This window comes from Culex quinquefasciatus, chromosome 2, assembly GCF_015732765.1.
Source record: "Culex quinquefasciatus strain JHB chromosome 2, VPISU_Cqui_1.0_pri_paternal, whole genome shotgun sequence".
In the NCBI taxonomy this organism is placed as follows: domain Eukaryota; kingdom Metazoa; phylum Arthropoda; class Insecta; order Diptera; family Culicidae; genus Culex; species Culex quinquefasciatus.
In genome coordinates this window covers 77,041,148-77,063,453 of record NC_051862.1, presented here as the reverse complement: position 1 = coordinate 77,063,453, position 22,306 = coordinate 77,041,148, and the positions used below count along the sequence as shown (strand labels likewise).

Sequence of the window (22,306 nt, the reverse complement as noted above, 5' to 3'; positions counted from 1 at the left end):
TCAAAAATTTCCAAAATTTCCGAAATTTCAAAAATTTCCAAATTTTCCAAAATTTCCAAAATTTTCAAAACTTCCAAAATTTCCAAAAAATTTAAAATTTTAAAATTTTCAAAATTTTGAAATTTTCTAAAATTTTTAAAATTTACAAAATTTTCAAAATTACCTAAATTTCCTAAATTTCCAAATTATCAAAATTTCAAAATTTCCAAAATTTTTAAAGTTTCCAAAATTTCCAAAATTTTCAAAATTTCCAAAAATTAAAAAAAATCAAAATTTCCATAAGGCTGGTACAAATATTTTTAAAAGTTTTTGTCACCCCCCCCTTTAAAATTGGCCCGAAAAATCAGGGGGCAAAAAAAATATATTTACAATAAACTTCAAAATTTCTATGAAAATTCAAGTGCAACCAGCTGAAATCAAATTAAAATACATTCTTCTGCGTTTAAAATCATTTTTAGCATGTTTGGGTTTATTAAAAAATCTTAAATTTTTTTGAAAATTTTCGATGCAAAATCTTTTTTTCGATACAATTTTTATTTTTGTCAGATCTTAGATTTTTTGAAAACTAGAGATTGCAAAACAACTGAACTAGTGTAAAATGTATTTTAAAACACTTTTTTCATTTAAATGTGAAGACTTCAGCTTGTTATTTAAATTTTTATATTTTTTTTATTTTTTTGCCCCCCCCCCCCTTGACCTCGGCCAGGGCCGAGGGACAAAAACTTTTTTAAATATTTGCATCGGCCTAATTTAAAATTTTCAAAAAACTTAAAAAAAATAAAATTCTTAATCTTTGATTTTTTTAAATTTAAAAAAAAAATTCTCTTTAATTGTGATTTTTGAATTCCAAACTTTTTGATTTTTTTTTTGGGAATTTTGAATTTTTTTTTAATTTGTCTTTTTGACTTACCATTGACAAATTGTGATCATAATATTCAGATCGAAAAATCTCGAACGAAATGCGAGAAATAAAGATTGAAATATTACGCTCGAGTGCAATAATCACCACGTTAACTTGTGTCAGTAGTTATTACATGGCTAGAAAGTTTTCCCTTCTTTAAAGAAAGGAAAACTTTACTGACTGATACAAGTTGAATTTTACCTTTTTTAAGGAAGGGAAAAATTTATAGCCTTGTTATTATAACTGCTGACACGGGTTTAATTTTCCCTTCTTTAAGTAAGGGAAAAAATACTTGACCACTTACACAACTTTTGAAATTTGTTTTCACTAGTCAAGAGAGTTTTTCCTTATGGAAACAAGAAAGAATACAAGAAAAAAAACTTTAAGGCGAAAATTCAACTTCTGTTAGCAGATATCACAAGTCTTTAAAGAAAATGAAATTCAACTTGTGTCAGGAGACCTTAAAAGAAGGAAAAATTAGTCAGTTATTTTAAGTCAAGAGAGTTTTCTTCTTCCAAAAATGATAAATTAAATTTTGTCACCTTAAATCAAATTTAGAAAATTTAAATCATCACGCAAAATGAGCAATATGCCAAAGGTCCAATATGTCAAATGGAATTATACCAATGACACCCATAATCATATTTTAATTTTAACAAATATTTTTCTTCTTTGCAAAATAAAAATAGCATTCACGGAAAACAAGAAATAAAAAGAAACTGCAATTTATTCGGCATTTGAGCAACTCTCTACGAAATCGGCCGATTTCGACCATTTTTATTTTTTGTATTTTTTGATTTGGCTCAAACTTTGTGGGGGCCTTCCCTATGACCAAATATGCTATTTTGTGTCATTTGTTCACCCATACAAGTTTCCATACAATTTTGGTAGCTGTCCATACAAAAATGGTATGTAAATATTCAAATAGCTGTAACTTTTGAGTGAATTTTCTTATCAATTTGGTGTCTTCGGCAAAGTTGTAGGTATTGTTGAGGACTTTTGAGAAAAAAAAAGTACACGGAAAAAAAATTGCAGATTTTTTATCAACTTTTTTTTCACTAAAACTCAATTTCCCAAAATACGTATTTTTTGATTTTCGAGATTTTTTGATATGTTTTAGGGGACAAAAATCCGCAACTTTTGAGCCATAGAGAAACATGGTCAAAAAATCTGCCGCCGAGTTATGATTTTTTGAAAAAATAGTGATTTTTGGAAAAAATCGAAGTTTTATGCAAAAACAAGTTTGACATTACTTTTTAATGCAAAATTGAATTTGCAATCGAAAAGTATTTCATAGATTTTTTGATAAAGGGCTCCGTTTTCTAGATATAGCCACCGAAAGTTTGATTTTAGCGAAATATTTGAAGTTTTTCAATTTTTAAAAATAGTGACCATGAGTGACCATTTCTAAAAAATTTTTTTTTTGAAAAGTTCAGAAAATTTGCTATAAAATTGTCTAAGAGACATTGAAGATTGGACCTCGGGTTGCTGAGATAGAGCCGCTTTAAGAACAAGAAACACGAAAATTGAAGTTTTCTAAGTCTCACCAAAACAACCCACCATTTTCTAATGACCATATCTCAGCAATTAATGGTCCGATTTTAATGGTTTCAATTTTGCATTAAAAAGTAATGTCAAACTTGTTTTTGCATAAAACTTCAAATTTTTCCAAAAATCACTATTTTTTCAAAAATTCATAACTCGGCGGCAGATTTTTTGACCATGTGGCTCAAAAGTTGCGGATTTGTGTCCCCTAAAACATATCAAAAAATCTCGAAAATCAAAAAATACGTATTTTGGGAAATTGAGTTTTAGTGAAAAAAAAGTTGATAAAAAAATCTCCAAATTTTTTTTCCGTGTTCTTTTTTTTCTCAAAAGTCCTCAACAATACCTACAACTTTGCCGTAGACACCAAATTGATCAGAAAATTCACTCAAAAGTTACAGCTGTTTGAACATTTACATACCATTTTTGTATGGACAGCTGCCAAAATTGTATGGAGACTTGTATGGGTGAACAAATGACACAAAATAGCATATTTGGTCATAGGGAAGGCCCCCACAAAGTTTGAGCCAAATCAAAAAATACAAATAGGGGAAATCTACCCATTTTAATCCTAATAAGCGGTCGTGTTTGAATGATGCTGGATAATCTAGAGTCTCCCTTGAATTTTACTAAAACCAAGTACACCAACGAGTAGAGCAAGTTTTTGTGAACATTTCTGTTTATTTTCACTTTCACTAAAAGTTATTCTATTTCTTTACCAAGCATTTAACAAAAAAATTCCCAAGGGTATTCTAATCGAGGCGAATGCATTGGGCCACGCCCATTTTTCTAATATCGGCTTAGTTCTTTTTCTTCCAACACTCTGTCGAGTGTTGCCATTTGCGCTGACAGTTCAAACGAACACTCACGAAAAGTGGCATTTATAGGGAAAGTTTCCTGGCATCGCTGGCTGTGCTGCTGGTGGTGTGGACGGCCAGCCTTTGTTCTTTTTTTGCCTTCGTCTCTCGCTCGGTTTTCTTCAGCCTTCGAGTGGAATGCAAAATGAAAATTGAAACGTCAAACGACTTGGCGCGTTTGTTTTTTTTGATGGCGCTTGCTAATTTATTACATTTTTCGGGATTATTCTTCAATTGAGTGCCTTAATAATGATCAAAAGAACATGTTGCCGGTAGTTGGAAGCAATTTCATATCTTAAGCGCCGTGAAAAAGTAAGCGAAAGTGAAAAGTTAATTTTGGCGATATTCATTAAGCGTTTGAGGGATTCTCGTGTGTGTCACTGTGTGTGCCAACAAAATGATGAGAAGTGGTCTCGCAAAATACAAATTATGATCAAAAGTGCATTAAATGTGATCTTTTTGGCCAGTAAGTGGCATACATTTGCGTGCTTACTCGAGGCGGTGCTGTTGCTGGTAAGTTTATAGCCCAAATAGTATTTTTGGAGCTTTAATCGAGCATCAAACTCTCCATATGACGAAGATAGGTTTTTGATTGGAAAGGGTAGATTTCCCCTAAAATCCATTTCCGGTTTTGGTAGAGAATTGCTCATTTGTATAACAAATTTAACATGACTGAAAAAGAAGGGAAAATTTCTTAGAATAATAGAACGAGTCATAAGCCGAATTAACATTTTCTGTTATTTTCTCAAGAATTGTTGTCAAAAAAAAGGAAAATTTCTTCGCATGGATAAAATAACCTTGTCTAATTTTCATATTTTCTAAGAAATTTCAAACAAACTAATATTTGAAACTACTTTGATTTTTCGAGAAAGAAACTTTTCTGGGGAATGGTTTTCTGGGGAACGTGACACAATCGACTGTCACTGAATTTTTCTTCAAAGTCTTTGCACTTTTTCATTGCAGCGTTGTTCTAGCTTGCTCCATGCCTCTGAAAACTTAAATCCTGAGTTTTCCATTGCCTCTATATTGTAACGTACTAAGTCAACTTCCTTCAGGCACCTAATCAGAAATACGTATTTATCCGCATCTTCGTGTAGGGTGGTGCTTCGTTTCTAAAAACTTTCTGAGAGGATCAAACATTTGGTTAGGTTGCCATTGTATTTTTGCAACTCTTCTCGGGGTAAATGATCCGCCCTATTTGGATGCTTTTGGAACGATTGTTGTTTTGATCTGGTCTAGTTTCTGGCTCTAGAAGCGCAAGTAGGCCATCGAAAGCTGATTTTCATATACTTTTCATGATTCTAGCGGTTTGGTTGATTGTGTTTTTGGGTCGCGATCGAAGATGCAACTTTGAACGCAAGTGTTTCAATTCTATGGTGTTGGTAAAAATTTATTAAATCGCCCGACAAAAAAAAACAACAACAACTGCAGAAAATTTATCAATGTACTTTACAAAATAATCTTTCTTTTAGGATGACTATCAATACCTAAACTCCCAAGCTCGAGAAAAGGGGGAATTGACTATTTAAAAAAAAAACTAGATTTTTCAAACTTTCAGTGAATTTGGAGTGAAATAAAACGAGTTTTCATGTAACTTTTCCTCCCGAAAAGTCCTAATAACCTTCAACTTTGTCGAAGACATCAAATCAATGCCCATTTTGTATGCCCAGCTGGCAAAATTGTTGTGAGACAATAAAACTTGTAAAAAAAACTAATGAAGCAAAATGGCTTCTTTTTTTTTTTCTTTTTGTTTTATTTATCCAGGGTGGCAGCAATAATAGCTGATTCAACCTGCGTTCAAAAAATAAAAGGAGAATAGAAAGAGAGGAAAATACATTTGAATTTACACTTTGTTATCACTTTTAGTCATTTTCTAGCTATTCATTAAAATCTTCCTTGTTTAAGAATGCAATCCACTCTGCGAAGCCTTCCTTTCCTAATTTTTCATAGCGATGCCACCATTTGTCCTTGTACATGTTTTGCAGTCTCGGTGCTTGGTGTTTTATGGCGTCGTCAACTGCTTTCTGGTACTTCCTCCCGGCTTCTTTCCATTTTTTGTAAAAGAAATTGGTGCGCTCGTCAGTCTTTTTCTTTTTTTTTTGTTCATGGCTCGATCGCACGACTCCGAAATCATCGTTGTATTCCAGTTCCATTTATGGTAGATCGTTGTTGTTGTTGTTAGCTTTCACAATTTGGATACGCTTTGTTTTGAGTCGACACAGTTGCAACTCGGTTGTTTACCGTGATGAATTTGGGGGCGGTTGCTTCAGCATCATTCTCAGAATTCTTACTCCATTAAAAATTCCGGGAAAGAAGTTCTTCCAGCATTCTAGTGCGATATAGTTAAACCTCGCATTTCTCCAACATGGGATAATATTTTTGCAATCTTTTTGAAGCAATGTGTTCGTCTTGTTCTAACCTACAACTAGCTTCAAAAAGATTGCAAAAATATTATGTCGTTGTTGAGTAATCAATGAAATACAAAGCGTAACGCCTGCGCACTATGCGAGGCTTAACTGTAGTCAAAATCTCGCCAAATTTCCCCATCGCTTTGACTCCTTCGTCTAATGCTGAGTCGGTGAGTTCCAGCACTGCTACGTTGCGGCCACATTGTATCTGGAGTCCGAGCAGGGTGTCAAATTTATATTCTCGGACAAACTTTTGCACAAGATTGGGGCTTGGTGGGGTGCGGAGTTGGCAAAAATCCAGAACCACTATGCTTTTGTTTACGTTGCACATATTAACAAATGGCGACGCGCACACAATAAGCGGACTGAGGTTGAAACGTCGGTGGTTGTTTACTAACTCTCATGGCTTCTTTTGCCGTTGGAAAATCATGGAGCAAATAGAAAATCTCGAAAAAATGTCTAATTTCAGCTGTTTTGAACAGTCTTATGTTTACATCATTCTCACATCCTGCGTTACTTCACCGAAAATCCTCACAAAAAATAATAATAAAATAACGAAACAACGGGCTTAGCGAGATTTAAGTTATGAAAGCAACATACGGTTTAACACTGAGCTGGTGAATGTAAACTAAATACTAACTAACAAGAACAGAAAACAGGAGTACTCTTTAGGCTTAACGGTTACATAAGTTAGACACGAAAAAGCACTCATGCATTACCGGTGGTATGAAAAAAAAAATCTATGCTGGAAGCCGTCGACAAGCAACAAGTCTTACGTAGGTCGTGCGCGCGATTTTATCAGTTATCGGTGTAGAAATTTTGCGCGAGACGCGAACAGCGCTGCGTAGCTAAACAAGAACAAAGATCATCTATTTTCAGAAGTCATTCAGAGTTGTATTTATATATATTTTTCTCATACATAAAAAATATAAAGTAAAAACAAAGTATATACCGTGCTCTATACATTTAAGTAGGTTTATAACGAATACAAGAATCATTGAGCAACAAGTAATAAAGAAGGAATTTCGAAACATTAAAAAAATGAAACACGACCTTTTTTCTTATTGCAATGTAAAATGTGAAAAGACATTACTTTATTTTTCTTCTCGTTTTCTCTCTTGTTCTTAGATTGTTAATCAAACTTTCTCTCACAACTTTGGTTCAACGTTTTGGATGTTCTTTATACAAATAGAAAGTTTTACATAAAAAGTGACTCGAAGCTCTGCTTCGCACACGGCGGACTGTACTGTTTGTGTGTGTCTGTGTTTGTGGTAGAAGGTGAGTTTTGTAGGAAAAAACCGTACATTTTTTCTCTGTTTCTGGTAAAAAATAATCCGAAATTGTGTCCTTTTAGAAACTATGGTTCGGAGTGCCCGGAGTTTTTAGTGGTGTTGATTTGGAGTTTGGTTGTTGGGGGTGTAAGATTGGTTAGCTAGTGTGATTATCGACCCGTTTCGACGTCCCGGCGGTTACTCTGGCCAACCATGGCCACCGGCGCGTTGGACGCTCCCGTTCGCTGGGACAGTGTCGTCTGCTCTTCGCCCTCCTCCTGGGTTGCCTCCATCTCCAGGATCTTTCTGTGTTGCTCTAAAGAAAAAAACAAAAAAAAAACAATCGAACCCAACATTCAAATAAAAGATCCCAATATACTCACTTGCCAGCCGCAGCATGATGGTGCCCCACCAGATGGCCCAGCCCCAGCCCACCACGCAAAAGATGATCGTGAAGCACTGTGACACCCCGACGATGCAGTTGATGATGAACGAACCGATGCGGCCCTTGATGGAGTCGTGCTGCGAGAAGCGTGGCTTGCCGATGCACAGACAGAGCCCGCCGGACAGGATCGTGCCGGAGCCGGGTATCACAACGTTGAGAAACTGCAGAGAAGGAAAGAGAAGGTAATTTGTTTGACGAGATTAGCAGCGTGTGTTTTCTTCTAAATCCAATACCCTCTAACCCAGGCCTGCCCAACGTTCGGCCCGCGGGCCGGAGCCGGCCCGTGAAGCCATTTCATCCGGCCCGCGACGGCTTTTCAAAATAGTTCTATGACCGGCCCTTAAGGCTGTTCAAAAATTGTAAATAAAATTTGCGTCAAAATTTAAAAAAATATCTTGAGATCAAATTTTTAGTTATTATAACGAAACATTTATTTGTTTTATTTTGGCTTTGACATAAAATGTTGCTAATTCAACGTTTAGTTTCAATTTTGCCTTTGTATTTTTATCATTCTTAATTTTTTGAATTTGGTTCTTATCATTTCTATGTTGATATTTTCAGAATCAACTATTAAACCTGAAAAATGTGCAAAAAGATTGTAAAAATACATTAAATTTAAATTTCATAAAGTTTTGGCAGTTTTTTTACATTTTTGAGGATTTTGATTAAAATTGATTTTTCATAAATAAGTGAGCAAAAATGTTTTTTTTTTTCAGAATAAGGCTGGTACAAATTTTATTTTAAGTTTTTGTCCCCCCCCCCTTCAAAATTGGCCCGAAAAATCAGGGGGCAAAAAAATATTTTTTTCAAAAAACTTCAATATTTTTATGAAAATTTAAGTGCAATTGGTTAAAATCAATTTAAAATGAATTCCCCTGCGTTTAGAATCATTTTTAGCATGTTTGGGTTGATTTAAAAATCTTTTGAATTTTTGAAAATTTTCGATGTCTACTATCGCTAAAGTTTTTTTTTCTCTAAATTTTTTGTTTCGTCAAATTTTACATTTTTTGAAAACTTTTATTGCAAAACAACTGAACTAGTGTAAAATACATTTTAAAACACTTTTACCATGCAAATGTCGAAGCTATGGCATGTTATTTTAATATTTATATTTTTTTTTATTTTTTTTGCTCCCCCCCCCCCCCTCGACTCCGGCCAGAGCCGAGGGGCAAAAACTTTTAAAAATATTTGCATCGGCCTAACTTTTCAATGAAAAAGTTTGCTGAAAAAAATCTACAAAAAAGCAGATTAATCATATCGAAAATAAAGATCCCTGTTAATATTTTTAAAATGTTTAAAAATGATTCACAATGTTTCAAAATGTGTCAAGAAATCAGACAATATTTTTTTTCATTCACTTCAATAATTCTAAGAAATTTGAAGAATGACGAATAATTATAATTAAAATTATTTTTCTCTACTTTTATTTAATTTCGTGTCTTTAGAATCATTTTGAAAATTTTTGCTAAATATTTGAATAAAGGTGCACATTGCACTGCACAACAACGCAAAAATGGTTTTTTGTAAAGAAGAATTGAATCCCAATTTTGTTTCAATAAATGTTTTTTGTTCCGTTGATTTTTAAAACTTAAAAAAAACTTGCAGTGACGAAATTTGATTGTTTTTTTTTTTTGTTGATGATATCAGGGTATTTAATTTAAATCGACAGAAATAATCACAATACAATTTTAACCAAAACAAAAAAAAAAAAAATGATAAACAGTTCTTTGAAAGTTATCTTTGTTTTTCTTTCTTAAAATCAAAATAAATGAATCATATTTGCAACACTAGTGTATTTATTTATTTACTTAAATCTTATGCATTTTTATTACTATTTTTAACTTTTACCAACATAAGTTCCGGCCCGTCACTGCTTCAGAAAAATCAGAATTGGCCCGCAGGGCCAAAAGGTTGGGCACCCCTGCTCTAACCGGTAGTGAAATTATGGGAAAGTATAATTTGAATCACACTTTTAATATGCCGAAACAGCTTATCTCAGTCCCAGGTATTAAGCAGTTTAGCTCTCGCACTACTTCCAATTACCCATTTCAGGATGGCAGAGAACGTTGCGGCCGATTTCCAGGTCGTTGGACTTTGTTTGGTCTTGCATCAATATAGAAGCATTTACCAGAAGGACCATCGATCTATATTTAGACCTTTAATGAAATTCAGGGAACACTTTGTAAGGGCATTTGTATGAACTGCCAAAACTTCCGAAATATTTCATGATTCAGGGTGCAAATTTGAATTTAGTTTTTTTTTGTTGAAATTTTATGTTCAATTCCAAAGATCAAATTTTAAGGGAACCGACTGGTTTTGAACTTTATGATTATGGGACAGAAGCCGGTGCGGGTGCAGTGGCTTAGAATAATACCTTCCAGTAAACAAAATTAGGCTTGTGGAGTCCAATTTACCGATTTCAATAATTCCTACAAAATTAGTGACCAAATGAACGAATTCCTGCTTGAGGATAATATCATATTGTTGACAAATTCTTTAAAAAATGTAGAGATTTATTAGTTAATACTAAGCAAACCTCAAGAATAATATTTCAAAAGTTTTTGACCCTTTGGAAATGATAGTCTCAAGTTCAAAATTTTATAAATAAATTTTAATCGGAGAGATAAATTACTACATGAATGATTCTTTTTTGACATAGAAACACGGACCATTTATCCATTAGTGGATCCCTTCCCTATAGTGGACCCTCTTAAGGGTTTCTGATGAAAAATTCAATTTTGAGCGCGTTTTTGTCTACAAACCATTCATTTGACATGTTCAGCATCATTTAAAACATTGTTGACTGACATTTCAATTCAATTTGTGTTTTTATTAGAATTTAGCATTTCTGTTCCAGGGTGATACATTTGCAATTCAGAGATTTGGAGAACCTTTCAACTGAGATCAACTCATAAGCCTTTGCAGGGAGGGTACATATTTAGGGAAAATAAATATCGATAAAAAAAACCATAACAGACTGACATTTAATTGTACTTTTCGCCCAAATAAATGTTTTGAGTTCGACATCTGAAATCAGTCATGGCTACTAGCATTTTCACAACAAAACAGTATTTCTAGTTTATGATTGAATTAACTATACAATCAATTTTTGATTGATTTTTTCACTTCAGTATGTCGAAATAATGTAAGTTTAAGGAAACGAAACTATTGGCACTACGCCCCCCGGGGCATGGCCTTCCTCTAACGTGGGATTTCTGCTCCAGCGCCTCTGACGAGACAGGAGAAACCGGGACCGACGTTTTACTTCACCATCCGATAGAAGCTCAGTGGATAAGGCGGGAATCTAACCCGCGTCTCATAGCATCATCGGGATCGGCAGCCGAAGCCGCTACCCCTGCGCCACGAGACCCAAGTTTAAGGAACTGTACTAAAATAAAACGAAGAACTGCTTAATTTTGAGCAAAATTAAGGGGGTCCAATATGGGTAATTCTTTACCAACTCACAAGAAATCGGGAAAAGTTACCCCGACCGCCCTTCGATTTGCGTGAAACTTTGTCCTAAGAGGTAACTTTTGTCCCTGATCACAAATCCGAGGTCCGTATATCTCGTGACAGAGGGGCGGTACGACCCCTTCATCTTCTGAACATGCGAAAAAAGAGGTGTTTTTCAATAATTTGCAGCCTGAAACGGCGATTAGATAGAAATTTGATGTCAAAGGGACTTTATGTAAAATTCGACGCCTGATTTAATGGCGTACTCAGAATTCGGTAAAAACGTATTTTTCATCGAAAAAAAAAAAAAAAACAAAAAAAGTTTTAAACACTCTGGCATTTTCCGTTACTCGACTGTAACAAAATTTGAGACATGTCATTTCATTTAGAACACAAATTTTCATTTTAAAATTTCGTGTTTTTCTAACTTTGTAGGAATAAAAAAAAATCAACCCAAACATTTTTAAATGATCCCAAACATTCTAAAAATGGAATGAAAAACGCAGGGGAATGAATTTTTAATTTATTTCAGCTGAACCAGACAAACATTTTTAATAAAATTTGTACCATCCTTACAACTCAATAAATATTTCATCCAAAAAGAAAAGAAATTTTATTAGATTTCAATTAAAAAGCTTGATTATATATGTGTGTCAAGTTGATATGAACCATTTGAAGAAATGTTGAGATTTTTGAGTTTTTTAGAAACTAACAAAATTTAGTAATATTTTCATTCGCTGTATTTAAAATTTTAGTGCTATTTTATTTGAAAGGTATAGTTTTGAAAGAAATAAAATAAAACCAAGCTTTGTTTTATTCAAAATAAAATTAAGAGTATATTTTTTATCTTTGGAATCATATTTTAAAAATATAACACATTTTTTTTGGGCCTCTTAAATTTTAACGATGTTTGTTTATTTGGGTGGATGTTTCCCTTGAAAGTTAAAAAATACTCCTTTTTTGTTTTCTCTTCTCATTTAGAATAAAAATTTCGATTTTGTTAAAAATTATATTATTTTTGCAAAATGTTTTTAAATTTAGTTTTTGACAAATGAGCTAAAACCCTTTAAAAATGTTTAATGGACTAAATGACGCAGAAAATTCAATTTATTTTACTCATTTTGACTGGACAAATCTAGCTTTGATATGAAATTCAATAAAATGTAAAATGATATAACAGAAGCAAATTAGCGAAAACATTTGATCTTCGTTAGTCGAATATTAAAAGAGCAGTTCAGTAAATGAGAATACGCGTGCCCTACATTTTGTTTCAAAATATATATATAGAGCCCATCCAATAACCAGGAGGATATTTGTTTTGAAAATTGGAAGAATTTTTTTATCGCATTCAAATTTAGTAACATTTTTTTTAACATTTTTCAAGTTCCGCGAAATTTGAGTGAAATTTGTTGTTTTGAAATTGAGGTCCCCGTGAAATTTGCAATTTTCGAGCGTGAAAAATCACTAAGCCTATTTATAAGCAAACCTCTTATGTTTGTGTATCAACATTTTTGTAATTGTCTGCTCTACAACTCTAAAAACTAACCTACAAAGTTAGAAAAAAAATAACCTTACAAGGTTAGAAAAAACACGAAATTTTAAAATGATTTTTTTTGTTCTGAATGAAAAAATTACCCTTCTGGCTTAATGTAGATTCGAAAACTACATTAAATTTCGCTTAAAATGACAAACTCCAAAAAAAAAATTACAGTCGAGTAACGAAAAAAACTAAACTTTTTTAATGTTTTTTCGATTTAATATACGTTTTTTCGGAATTTTGAGTACGCCATTAAATCGGGCGTCTAATTTTACATAAAAGTCCCTTTGACACCAAATTTCTATCTTATCACCATTTCAGGCTGCAAATTTTTGAAAAACACCTTCTCGCATGTTCAAAAATGGTAGGGGTCGTACCGCCCCTCCGTCACGAGATATCAAAAAACGGACCTAGGATTTGTGATCAGGGACAAAAGTTACCCCTTAGGACAAAGTTTCACGCAAATCGAAGAGGGGTCGGGGCAACTGCTGTGTGAGTTGGCGGAGAATTACCCCTTTTCCAAAAGTGAAACTCTGTTAATTTAACCTACAAAAATGAAGAAAACTGTGTATTTGAGCTAACTTTTTTCTTGAAAATGCAATAAATGCTTGTTGTAATCAACCTAATTGCATATTTTTTTCAATCATGAATATAAATATAGCTGTTTTCAAGCTGATGAAACTGTAAGAATTTACTTCTATAGTCAATTGTACTTAACTGAAGCATCATAATTTAAGTTTAAAATCATATTTCATAATAATCAATCAATAAAAAAACTTTTTTTTTTTGAAAATAAACATGCGTGGTTTTATGAGCAACTGTAAACAAATCTATAGTTTTGTTTTGGTCAACTATTTAAGCAATTGATATGGAAAAAAATGCATCAAAATTACTTTTTTCTATCATTTTTATGTTTACAGTGGTTTTTGACACGTTTTCTTTGATCTTTTTTTGGAAATAAATGTGTTTAAAAGTCTGCTAGGTTTTTTTGTTTTGTTTGTTTACATTGAAACGTTAGCAAATGCCCTCTTTTATTCTTTACATCTATCATTAGACCTACACATAAGTGTTCCATGTTTGTGGGTGTTCCGAATATGTGGAGTGGCTGTATAAATCTTTGAAAAATGAAATCAATGTCAAATGATATAAATTTGCCTGTTATTTAACACATTGTTTTATGACTGCCAAAAGTCAACTATGTGTCCTAATCAGTTCAATGAGTGAAAATTATCTTAAACGTGAAAATGAGGCGTTTCTTCGACGATCATGGTAATAATTAGTGGGGAATTCCCAACTTTAATTTCAACAGCGCTTGTTATCTTTTGCCTAATTTTAAAGGCCATTCGAACTTGCTTTAATCCTCAGGTAAACAAAACTCGCCCTTTTTTCACAATTCTTCAAAAATTCTCGGTAGTCACCGCCCTAAAGGCAAACGCTTGTTCTACTCAAACTGCCTGCGAGCCCATCGCCCTGTTTGCCTCTGAGTTCCGAAACAAAGGTCAACTAGATAAATAGTGCGGTCAGCTTGAGGTTAGAGCACAAACAAGTTTATCACCTTGAAGAGTGCACATCGCAACAGGAAGTTTGGAAGAAGTTTCTTTGTCAGCAAAATGAATCGTTCATTGGCACTGGTGCGTCTGCAGCGGAGATATTCTGGGCAGCAAATTGCTGGATTTATGGATGAAATTTCATCTGCAGACTGTTCGACGATGAAGTCTTCTTCGCAGAAGGTTAAGATATCGGATTATACTAGCCGTTTTGGCAAAGGGCAGCATTTCCAAAATGCAAGGAAGTTTGTGCGGTCGGTGAAGAAGGTTTTCCGATTTAAGAGAGTGAAAGATGAACAAACAATGAATTCGTGTTCAAACTAATGAGTTTCCACTGTTCGAATTCAATAGATTAGGTTGAAGTGTAAATAAAGAGTAGATTTAAGATAATAAATGTTTAAAATACCATATAAAACTGTTTTTTAGTTCAATCTGCAAAACTCACCAAACAAAAATAAGCCAAGCAAATGGGAAGCACCGGAATAGCACCACGCATCATGGAGGAGTGCTCCACCAACGACATATCGATTTTGGGCCGCAAATCCTACAATCAGTCCAAAACAACGTTTATTTCTTGTCAGATCTCAGGTGTCTTTGACTAAATTACCTCCGGAGGAATGGTCGGAGCGATACTCTGCTTCTTGCTCAAATTGCTGGTCCTTCGACTGCCATTGTCACCCTTCTTCGGACAGCACATGATGCAGCAGCTCAAGCAGTTGAAGCTACAATTTGAACGATTCTTGAACACTGTTTCAAACAATTTTCACCTTCAATGCTCACCTCGACTTAACGGCCGGCTTCTTCTTCTTGGGCTTGGGCTTCAGCTTGGGCCGGGTGCGCTTGAAGCAGAAGCAACACTTGACCGTTTCCATCTCGACCGGTTCCTCCTCCATTCTGCGGCGGGCCAGCTGCCGTTCCTGATTTCCTCCCTTGCGGAACCTACTGCAGCACAGCAGACGACTCCAGCAGGACCGGCATCGGGACGTTTTCTCCTCTGGTTCGCTGTCGATGGATGAGCGGGGCTGGAATGAATAGTTGAAACAGGTTAGAAATGATTCTTAAAAATATTTTTTAAATAATTATTTTCAAAATTCCATTCTTTTGGATTCAAAAAGGTAACAGAAAGGTTTCCATTTTCCTTCCATTATATTTTTAACTCACCACCAGTTCGCGGGACTTGTTTCGGCGACAGCTCGCGCAGCAGTTGAGCGACTGCCAGCAGGACTTTTTCGGGGTGGCCGCCGGCGGTGGGTGGGCCTCGGCTGGGGACGTCTTCGAGCGGCGGCAGCTCCGACAGCAGTTCAGCTTCTGCCAGAAGGACGACTTCCGCGACTTGGAGTCCGGTTTCTGCTTTGCGCCCTTCGCTTCCGGACCCGGCCCTGGCGGCGGAGGCCCCTTTTTGCCGCAGCAGGAACTACACCGGCCAAAGCACCGCTTAAACGGCAGGCACGTCTTGTGCCAGCACGGTGCACAACAGGCACAGCATTTCGATTTTCCAGTCTCGTTGAATTCGTCACTGTTTTTTGAAAAAAAAAAGGAAGGAAACAAGGGAAGAACATTAAAAATCACTTTGCCACGGACGAACCATCAATCATTCCGTCGTAATTACTTTTCATTAGCTTAAGAGCTAACCCCATCCGAAACCTAATGAAACGAATGAAACATCAAACGACCACGTGACTCCATCAAAACAACAAGCAACCCCGCGTCTCCACCAAATAAAGCTTTAAATTTAAAACCCGTTCTTGCAGCAATGGCGTGTCCACGCTATCCGCGTCGCACCATTGAGGTCTTCCGCAAAGTTTCGCAATAAAATTTAAAGCTGATTGTTGTCACGATATAGCCCGGTTACGGGGTTCACCATAAGGTGGAGGCAATTTGTCCACTGCAACGGACGGAGAAGGGTTGGCACACAATAAATTGCGAATGTCCCTTCTTTGCTACTGAGGCTTAAATTTAGCTGTCATTTTTTTCCCTCCTCGACACTCATCACAAATCTCAGGAGGCTGCTGGGAAACCAACGATCACCAAGCGCGAGCCGTAACTATGGCACCCATGGTAACCGCCAAATAACAATCGCGAAGTTATAAAGGTCGAGTCTCGCTGCTGATCAGCTCAAACCGTTCCTGGCGTTTGGTGAGAACAGACCTACAATTCAATTAGCTCCGCCTTCTCTCGCCTTTTTTCTTTCAGGTCCTGATGGGATCCTGCTTGGGCTGTTGCGTTGGGGGAATAGAGTCCCGCCGACATGGGCGGAAGGCCACTGCGCAAGTTGGCACAGGGGATCGGAGTGTGGTCTATGAGGAGGCTCCGTGCAAAATGGTGACAAAACCGACCGACTATGACGGACGCGACGAGATGGTTCCGGAGCCGGATCCACCGGAGTCGAAACAAAATTATTTTTCTCTTGACATTTTGGAAAATTCCGACTCTCCGGTGGATTCGGTTCCAGGACCATCGAAAATGGACAATTTATTAAATGAATCTTTAGAACAAACCGCGGCGGTTCCACCGATTGTGGAACCGTCTGCGGATGTAAATTTGATTTCTCTTCCAGATTCAATGGGGTGGTTTCTGGGTGACGAAGCCGTCACGTTGGTTCCGGTGGTGGTGATTCCGGTGCCGGATTCACCGGAAGATGGTTCCGGTGTGAATCCGGTACCGGAACCACCGGCACAAATTGAAATTTCCCTATTGAATTCCCAAAATTTAGATTTTTCGGCATCATTTCTTTCCAAATTTGACATTTTAGGCTCCTGTCAAAATTCGGGTTCGGCTACTGTTCCATGGTTGCTTCGATCGGAGCATTCGAAATTTGTCAGTTTGGTACTTTTTTTGCTTTGTGGCATGACGTATACTTTTTATGTTGCTGTTGCATACTTTTATTGGTTTTACTGTTTGCGGTTATTGTTATCTGTTCTTGATTAATCGTTTTTGTTCTTGTTTCTATTTTCATGAGAGGTTCCCTGTTACTGGCGTTACTGGCGTTACTGAAGTTGGATAGTTATCGATGCTACTGTGGATGAATTGGGAGAAACTATTGTGGTAAATTTAAAATCAAAAGTTTCTTTTCAAATAAACCAACACAATTTTGTTTAAATTACAGATCGAGTGAAGACCGACTGGCGGACCGACCAATCGGAAGGGTTGAAATTGATGGAATTATCGATTGTCTTGGCGAGGTAATGTTTCGAAACTAAATTATGCCCCATATCTGAACTAATGAATTGTTTCTTCTAAACACAGGATCCAATTTGTGGAATGCGCGATGGATATCCGGAGAAGCAGTTTGGTGGCTGGAACTGAAGCATTAGTTTTAGTTAATGACATGTACATTGAATTGAATTGTAATATTTTCTCGTAATTAATTCACTTGAATAAATGTTTTTTTCACAAAATGATATGACTTGTTTATTTATTCTGCTTTTATTTTCTATTCTATATTTTTTTAAATAAATGTGTTGCCTTAATTTGACATGAGTGCGCTTCCTATGGTCCCGCAGTAGCTATTCGTGTGCATGGGGTGATTAGTTATTATAACTGAGAGTCGTTTGCGGGCTGCTTGGCCACGTCGCTTCTCGGCAGGATTGTAACTGTTTTCTCGTTAGCAATGATAAAATCAGTCCTTCCTCTATCATCATTGATTGGAAGGCACGCCACCGGTTGTGTTCGTTGAAGTGATTATGTTACAAAGTAAAATATTAGTTTCACATCATCAGTCGATCGCGATTGACGGGTCGCGGGGTGGATTTGCATATTTCATAGTGGTTTTGAGGTTGTTTTTTTAGCCGAATTTTGTTGAGACAAGCAAGTCGTATCCCGTCATTATGTCCTTCCTAAATCATTGATGATCGAAAAGCTTGCCGACGATTATGTTTTCGGGAGTTATGGTATTGCAAAAAATATATACATGAAGTCCTTCCTACAACACCGCAGTTCAGAAGGCAGGGCGACGAAAAATTTCTGAAGAATCGCAATCGAATCAATAAGCCGAGTTAGCAATTCCTTTTGAAAAGAGCCTAAACCGAAATAGAAGTTCTCCGATCGGGAACAAAATTTTTCTAGGGGTTCCTTGGCCAAAATAATTAGACCCGTATTTTTTTTGTTTGGCCATTAGGGTGACCTACATCATTTTTTTCGTCATTTTTCGCAAAAACCACTTTTTTCAAAAAATCATGTCTCCGCGTCATTTCATCCGATTTTAGCTGTCTTAGACGCAAAAGAAAGATGATGAGTTTGGCTATTAGAAGTTTCAAAAATCTAGCTTAATATTTCAAAAAGTTGTATGAAAACTTAAAATGGCGTTTTGACCGTGGCTGGACCAAAGAGCCTCTGTTTGAAAATATTTTTATCGGATTCCTCGGAAAATTTCACATAAGATATAAAAAAATTGGCGATGTCGAACCGTACGTTTCCGAGATATGATTTAAAAAAATAAAAACTGAGTTTTTCGACGCGCCACGCGCAAAACCAGGAAAATGACGAAATCGGCAAAAAATATACTTTTTTCACTAAAACTGCGATAACTTAAAAATTTCAGCGATGACCTATACATGTTTGGATACCATTTTCGTAATTAAAAAACGCACACCGTGGTTGCACTTAATCATAATTTTCCTAAAGTACTTTTAGATTGCAAATTTGATTTAACATAAAAAAATGAAGTTGAAAATTTTTTGCGACAAATATATCGTTTTTTTTGAAAAAAAATAGTTTTGATTCAAAAATTCATAACTCGGTCTCGGATTTTTTACCTATTCTGAAAATTCTGAAAAGTTGGCATTTGATGTCCACTAAAACTTAGGCCGTTGCAAATATTTTTCAAAGTTTATGTCGCCTCCCCCCCTTAAAAATTTGCCCGAAAAATCAGGGGGCAAAGAATATTTTTGACAAAAAAACTTAAATTCGTTAATGAAAATAGAAGTTAAATCAACTAAAAACAATCTAAAATGCATTGTTCTGCATTGATAAATCATATTTAGCATGTTTGGGCTGGATTAAACATATTTTGAATTTTTGTGAAATTCCAGTGCACAGCATCGCAAAAACTTTTTTTCTTCGCAAAAAATAAAATTTTCGTCAATACTTAGATATTTTTTAAACTTATAATTGCAAAACAACTGGACAGGTGTATAATGCATTTAAAAACACTTTTTTCATGGAAATGTTAAAACCATGGCTCGTAAATTCAATTTTTAAACTTTTTTATTTGTTTGCCCCCCTCGACTTTGGTAAGAGGCGAGGGACATAAACTCTAAAAAATATTTGCAACAGCCTCATCAGAAAATAAAAAAATTAAAAATAGTGTTTTTTTGCAAATCAAGTGTTGGTTACAAAATGTGAAATTTAAAATCACCCATTTTTTTACCGTGTATCATATTTTTTCAGTGTAGTCCTTATCCGTACCTACAACTTTGTCGAAGACACCAAATCGATCAAAAATTCCTTCCAAAGATACAGATTTTCGAATTTTCATAAATCATTTTTGTATGGACAGTAGGGTGGTCCAAATCTGGACTTTTTTGGGGCTACCCCTTGAAATCAAAGATTGACCCATCACTAGGCTAAATTCCAAATTTGAGCTCATTCTGACCACGGGAACCCCTCCCTCCAATCGCTTGAAGTTTGTATGGGAAAAATCGTCAAAATGTATGGAGAAAAGCAACTGTTTTACTTTTTTACCTGTGGAAGGCGCCATAGTTATCCGATGCTTACCATTTCTCAAATGTAGAACCTTCATTATATTTAGAACAACTTTCCCGAAGACACCATATTTTTAGGATTTTTTCCCGCGAAGTTATTAGCGCCCAAAACTGACCATTTTTGCGCGGCCAGCTGTAAGGGGCTACCTAACAACGATGTTTATTTCCTATTCGTACACGCACGTGCTCTCTCTCAGGTTCAAACTCTCTCACGAGCTTGCTCGCCTGCCTGCCTGCCTGTTTACCTACAAGCGCGGGCTGTTTCTCTGCTTGGACTTTTGTCGTCGTCGTCGTTTTCGTTTGCTATCCGTTGCGCTGCGTTCCTGGCATGTTTATTATAATTTTCAAGATATATTTTGATATTTATTTCGAGATATAAAATTAAATGTAATATGTGATTAACAATAGATATCATATTATCAGAGCGTGTGTGAGAGAATATAAATATCGATAAATTAGTTCCTCCATGAATTGTCATCTGTTACAGTATGTAAAAAAAGTATTTACACCCCTTGGGCACTATGCACAATTTGTGATGAAACATGTAAACAATTTAATGTTGACATAAACCTAGTACTACGTTTTGTTCAGAAACTCATGCCGAACATTTTGCTGCAAAAAGCTCATGAAAAGATGTTTTCTATAAAAGTTATATAACAAATACTATTAAAAAAGGTGCAAAAAAAGTTTGTACACCTTTCGAAAAATTAACATAAATAAAGTTATTTGTTGACAAATCACCATAAATCCAGTCTCCCAACTCCAAAATAGGCATCCTTGACTGATTAAAAAAATAATTTGGATTGAATATAAAGTTTACTAATTACTTAGTATAAAAGTTTATATAACTCTGGAAATTCTAAATAAAACTTATCTAAACTTAATTTTGCAAACTTTCAATTTAACTAAATGTCAATATATTACCATAGAATTGCTAAATAAACATTCTGGAGTGGGTATAACACCGTTTTGGGGTCTTTGTATCGCTAGAATAGATTTTCGTTGAAATTTCGTACCAACCCGGAATTACGTCGTCGAAAAATCCGCCGGCCGAACCGGTCCACAATTAACAAGTCAACCTATGTGGCATCGGAAAGGGCATAAAATTTCCGATCTTTTGATACCCAGACATCTAGGTTTTCTATAAAACCCACGTTTTTAAATACCTAGGCAAAAACGTTGTTATGGTTTCGTTAGAGCAATCTGCCAAAAATGTATGGAATTTCGTAATTTTTGTTCTCGTGGATCAAACTTACTTTTTGCCCAGGTATTTAAAAACGTGGGTTTTATAGAAAACCTAGATGTATGGGTATCAAAAGATCGGAAATTTTATGCCCTTTCCGATGCCACATAGGTTGACTTAAGAATTGTGGACCGGTTCGGATGCCGGCGGATTTTTCGACGACGTAATTCCGGGTTGGTACGAAATTCCAACGAAAAATCTATTCTAGCGATACAAAGACCCCCAAAACGGTGTTATACCCACTCCAAAATGTTTATTTAGCAATTCTATGGTAATATATTGACATTTAGTTAAATTGAAAGTTTGCAAAATTAAGTTTAGATAAGTTTTATTTAGAATTTCCAGAGTTATATAAACTTTTATACTAAGCAATTAGTAAACTTTATATTCAATCCAAATTATTTTTTTAATCAGTCAAGGATGCCTATTTGGAGTTGGGAGACTGGATTTATGGTGATTTGTCAACAAATAACTTTATTTATGTTAATTTTTCGAAAGGTGTACAAACTTATTTTGCACCTTTTTTATTTTTGTAATAGTATTTGTTATATAACTTTTTATAGAAAACATCTTTTCATGAGCTTTTTGCAGCAAAATGTTCGGAATGAGTTTCTGAACAAAACGTAGTACTAGGTTTATGTCAACATTAAATTGTTTACATGTTTCATCACAAAATGTGCATAGTGCCCAAGGGGTGTAAATACTTTTTTTACATACTGTATGTTATGTAATTGAAATTTATTTCTAGTTTTGGTATCATACCAAACTCAAGGCTGGGATTTTAACTCTTCTAGAAAAAAATATAAGACTTTGTTTCAACTTAGTCAAGTATAGATTTCAGGAAGAACAATACACTTAGGCAATTCATCGATTTTGGGAACTGTTTTTTCCACTTTTGTATACCGTAATCTGGGGCGAATCGGGACTACAGTCTGAATAGGGACAGCAGTTTTTAGAGCTTTTAAAGCTTTTAAATATAGAAATGGATGTACACATTTTGTTGGTCTGAGTCTGTTCTAACCGAAACCAACCAGAAAAATCACAATATTGTGCTACAACATGGTTAAAACTGCTGTCCCAATTCGCCCCATGTGTCCCGATTGACCCCCAATTTACGGTACTATCAAACAAGCTTAAAAAGAAAACATTTGAAGTTTTTTCGTAGCCCTATGATCACGATTATTTTTCATTCCATACAAAATATTTTTATCTGCCGAAAATATAAAAAACTTCCTTACAACAAATTGCGGTATATTTTGCCTTTGACGATTATTAGAAGTTTACGATTCCGAAACATCCAAAAAGTGCAACGATGTCTAAAAGAAAAGCCTCAAAAATAGAGATTGTTGAGCTAGCTAGTTTGAAATCTGTAATCAAATCGCCTTCGAATGGACAAG

The 22,306-nt window shown here is 35.3% G+C and overlaps 1 protein-coding gene and 1 long non-coding RNA gene across 2 annotated transcripts in view; one reads left to right on the top strand and one right to left on the bottom strand.

Annotated features, from left to right (window-relative positions):
• Nucleotides 1-6,765: 6,765 nt before the first annotated feature.
• The window catches only part of LOC6042455 (protein stum), a 95,169-nt gene continuing 79,628 nt past the window's right edge, over nt 6,766-22,306 (bottom strand). The window contains exons 6-11 of the mRNA XM_038258195.1: nt 15,126-15,480; nt 14,745-14,986; nt 14,572-14,686; nt 14,410-14,508; nt 7,366-7,588; nt 6,766-7,298 (exon numbers count right to left, since the gene is read on the bottom strand). Of these exons, the coding sequence (XP_038114123.1) occupies nt 7,153-7,298; nt 7,366-7,588; nt 14,410-14,508; nt 14,572-14,686; nt 14,745-14,986; nt 15,126-15,480 (1,180 nt within the window). The 3' untranslated portion in view covers nt 6,766-7,152. The remainder of the gene's footprint in view (nt 7,299-7,365; nt 7,589-14,409; nt 14,509-14,571; nt 14,687-14,744; nt 14,987-15,125; nt 15,481-22,306) is intronic.
• Nucleotides 7,490-17,540, top strand: LOC119767999. Its single transcript, XR_005277840.1, has 4 exons — nt 7,490-7,609; nt 15,967-17,009; nt 17,071-17,146; nt 17,211-17,540. It is a non-coding gene; the product is annotated as an uncharacterized LOC119767999 (long non-coding RNA).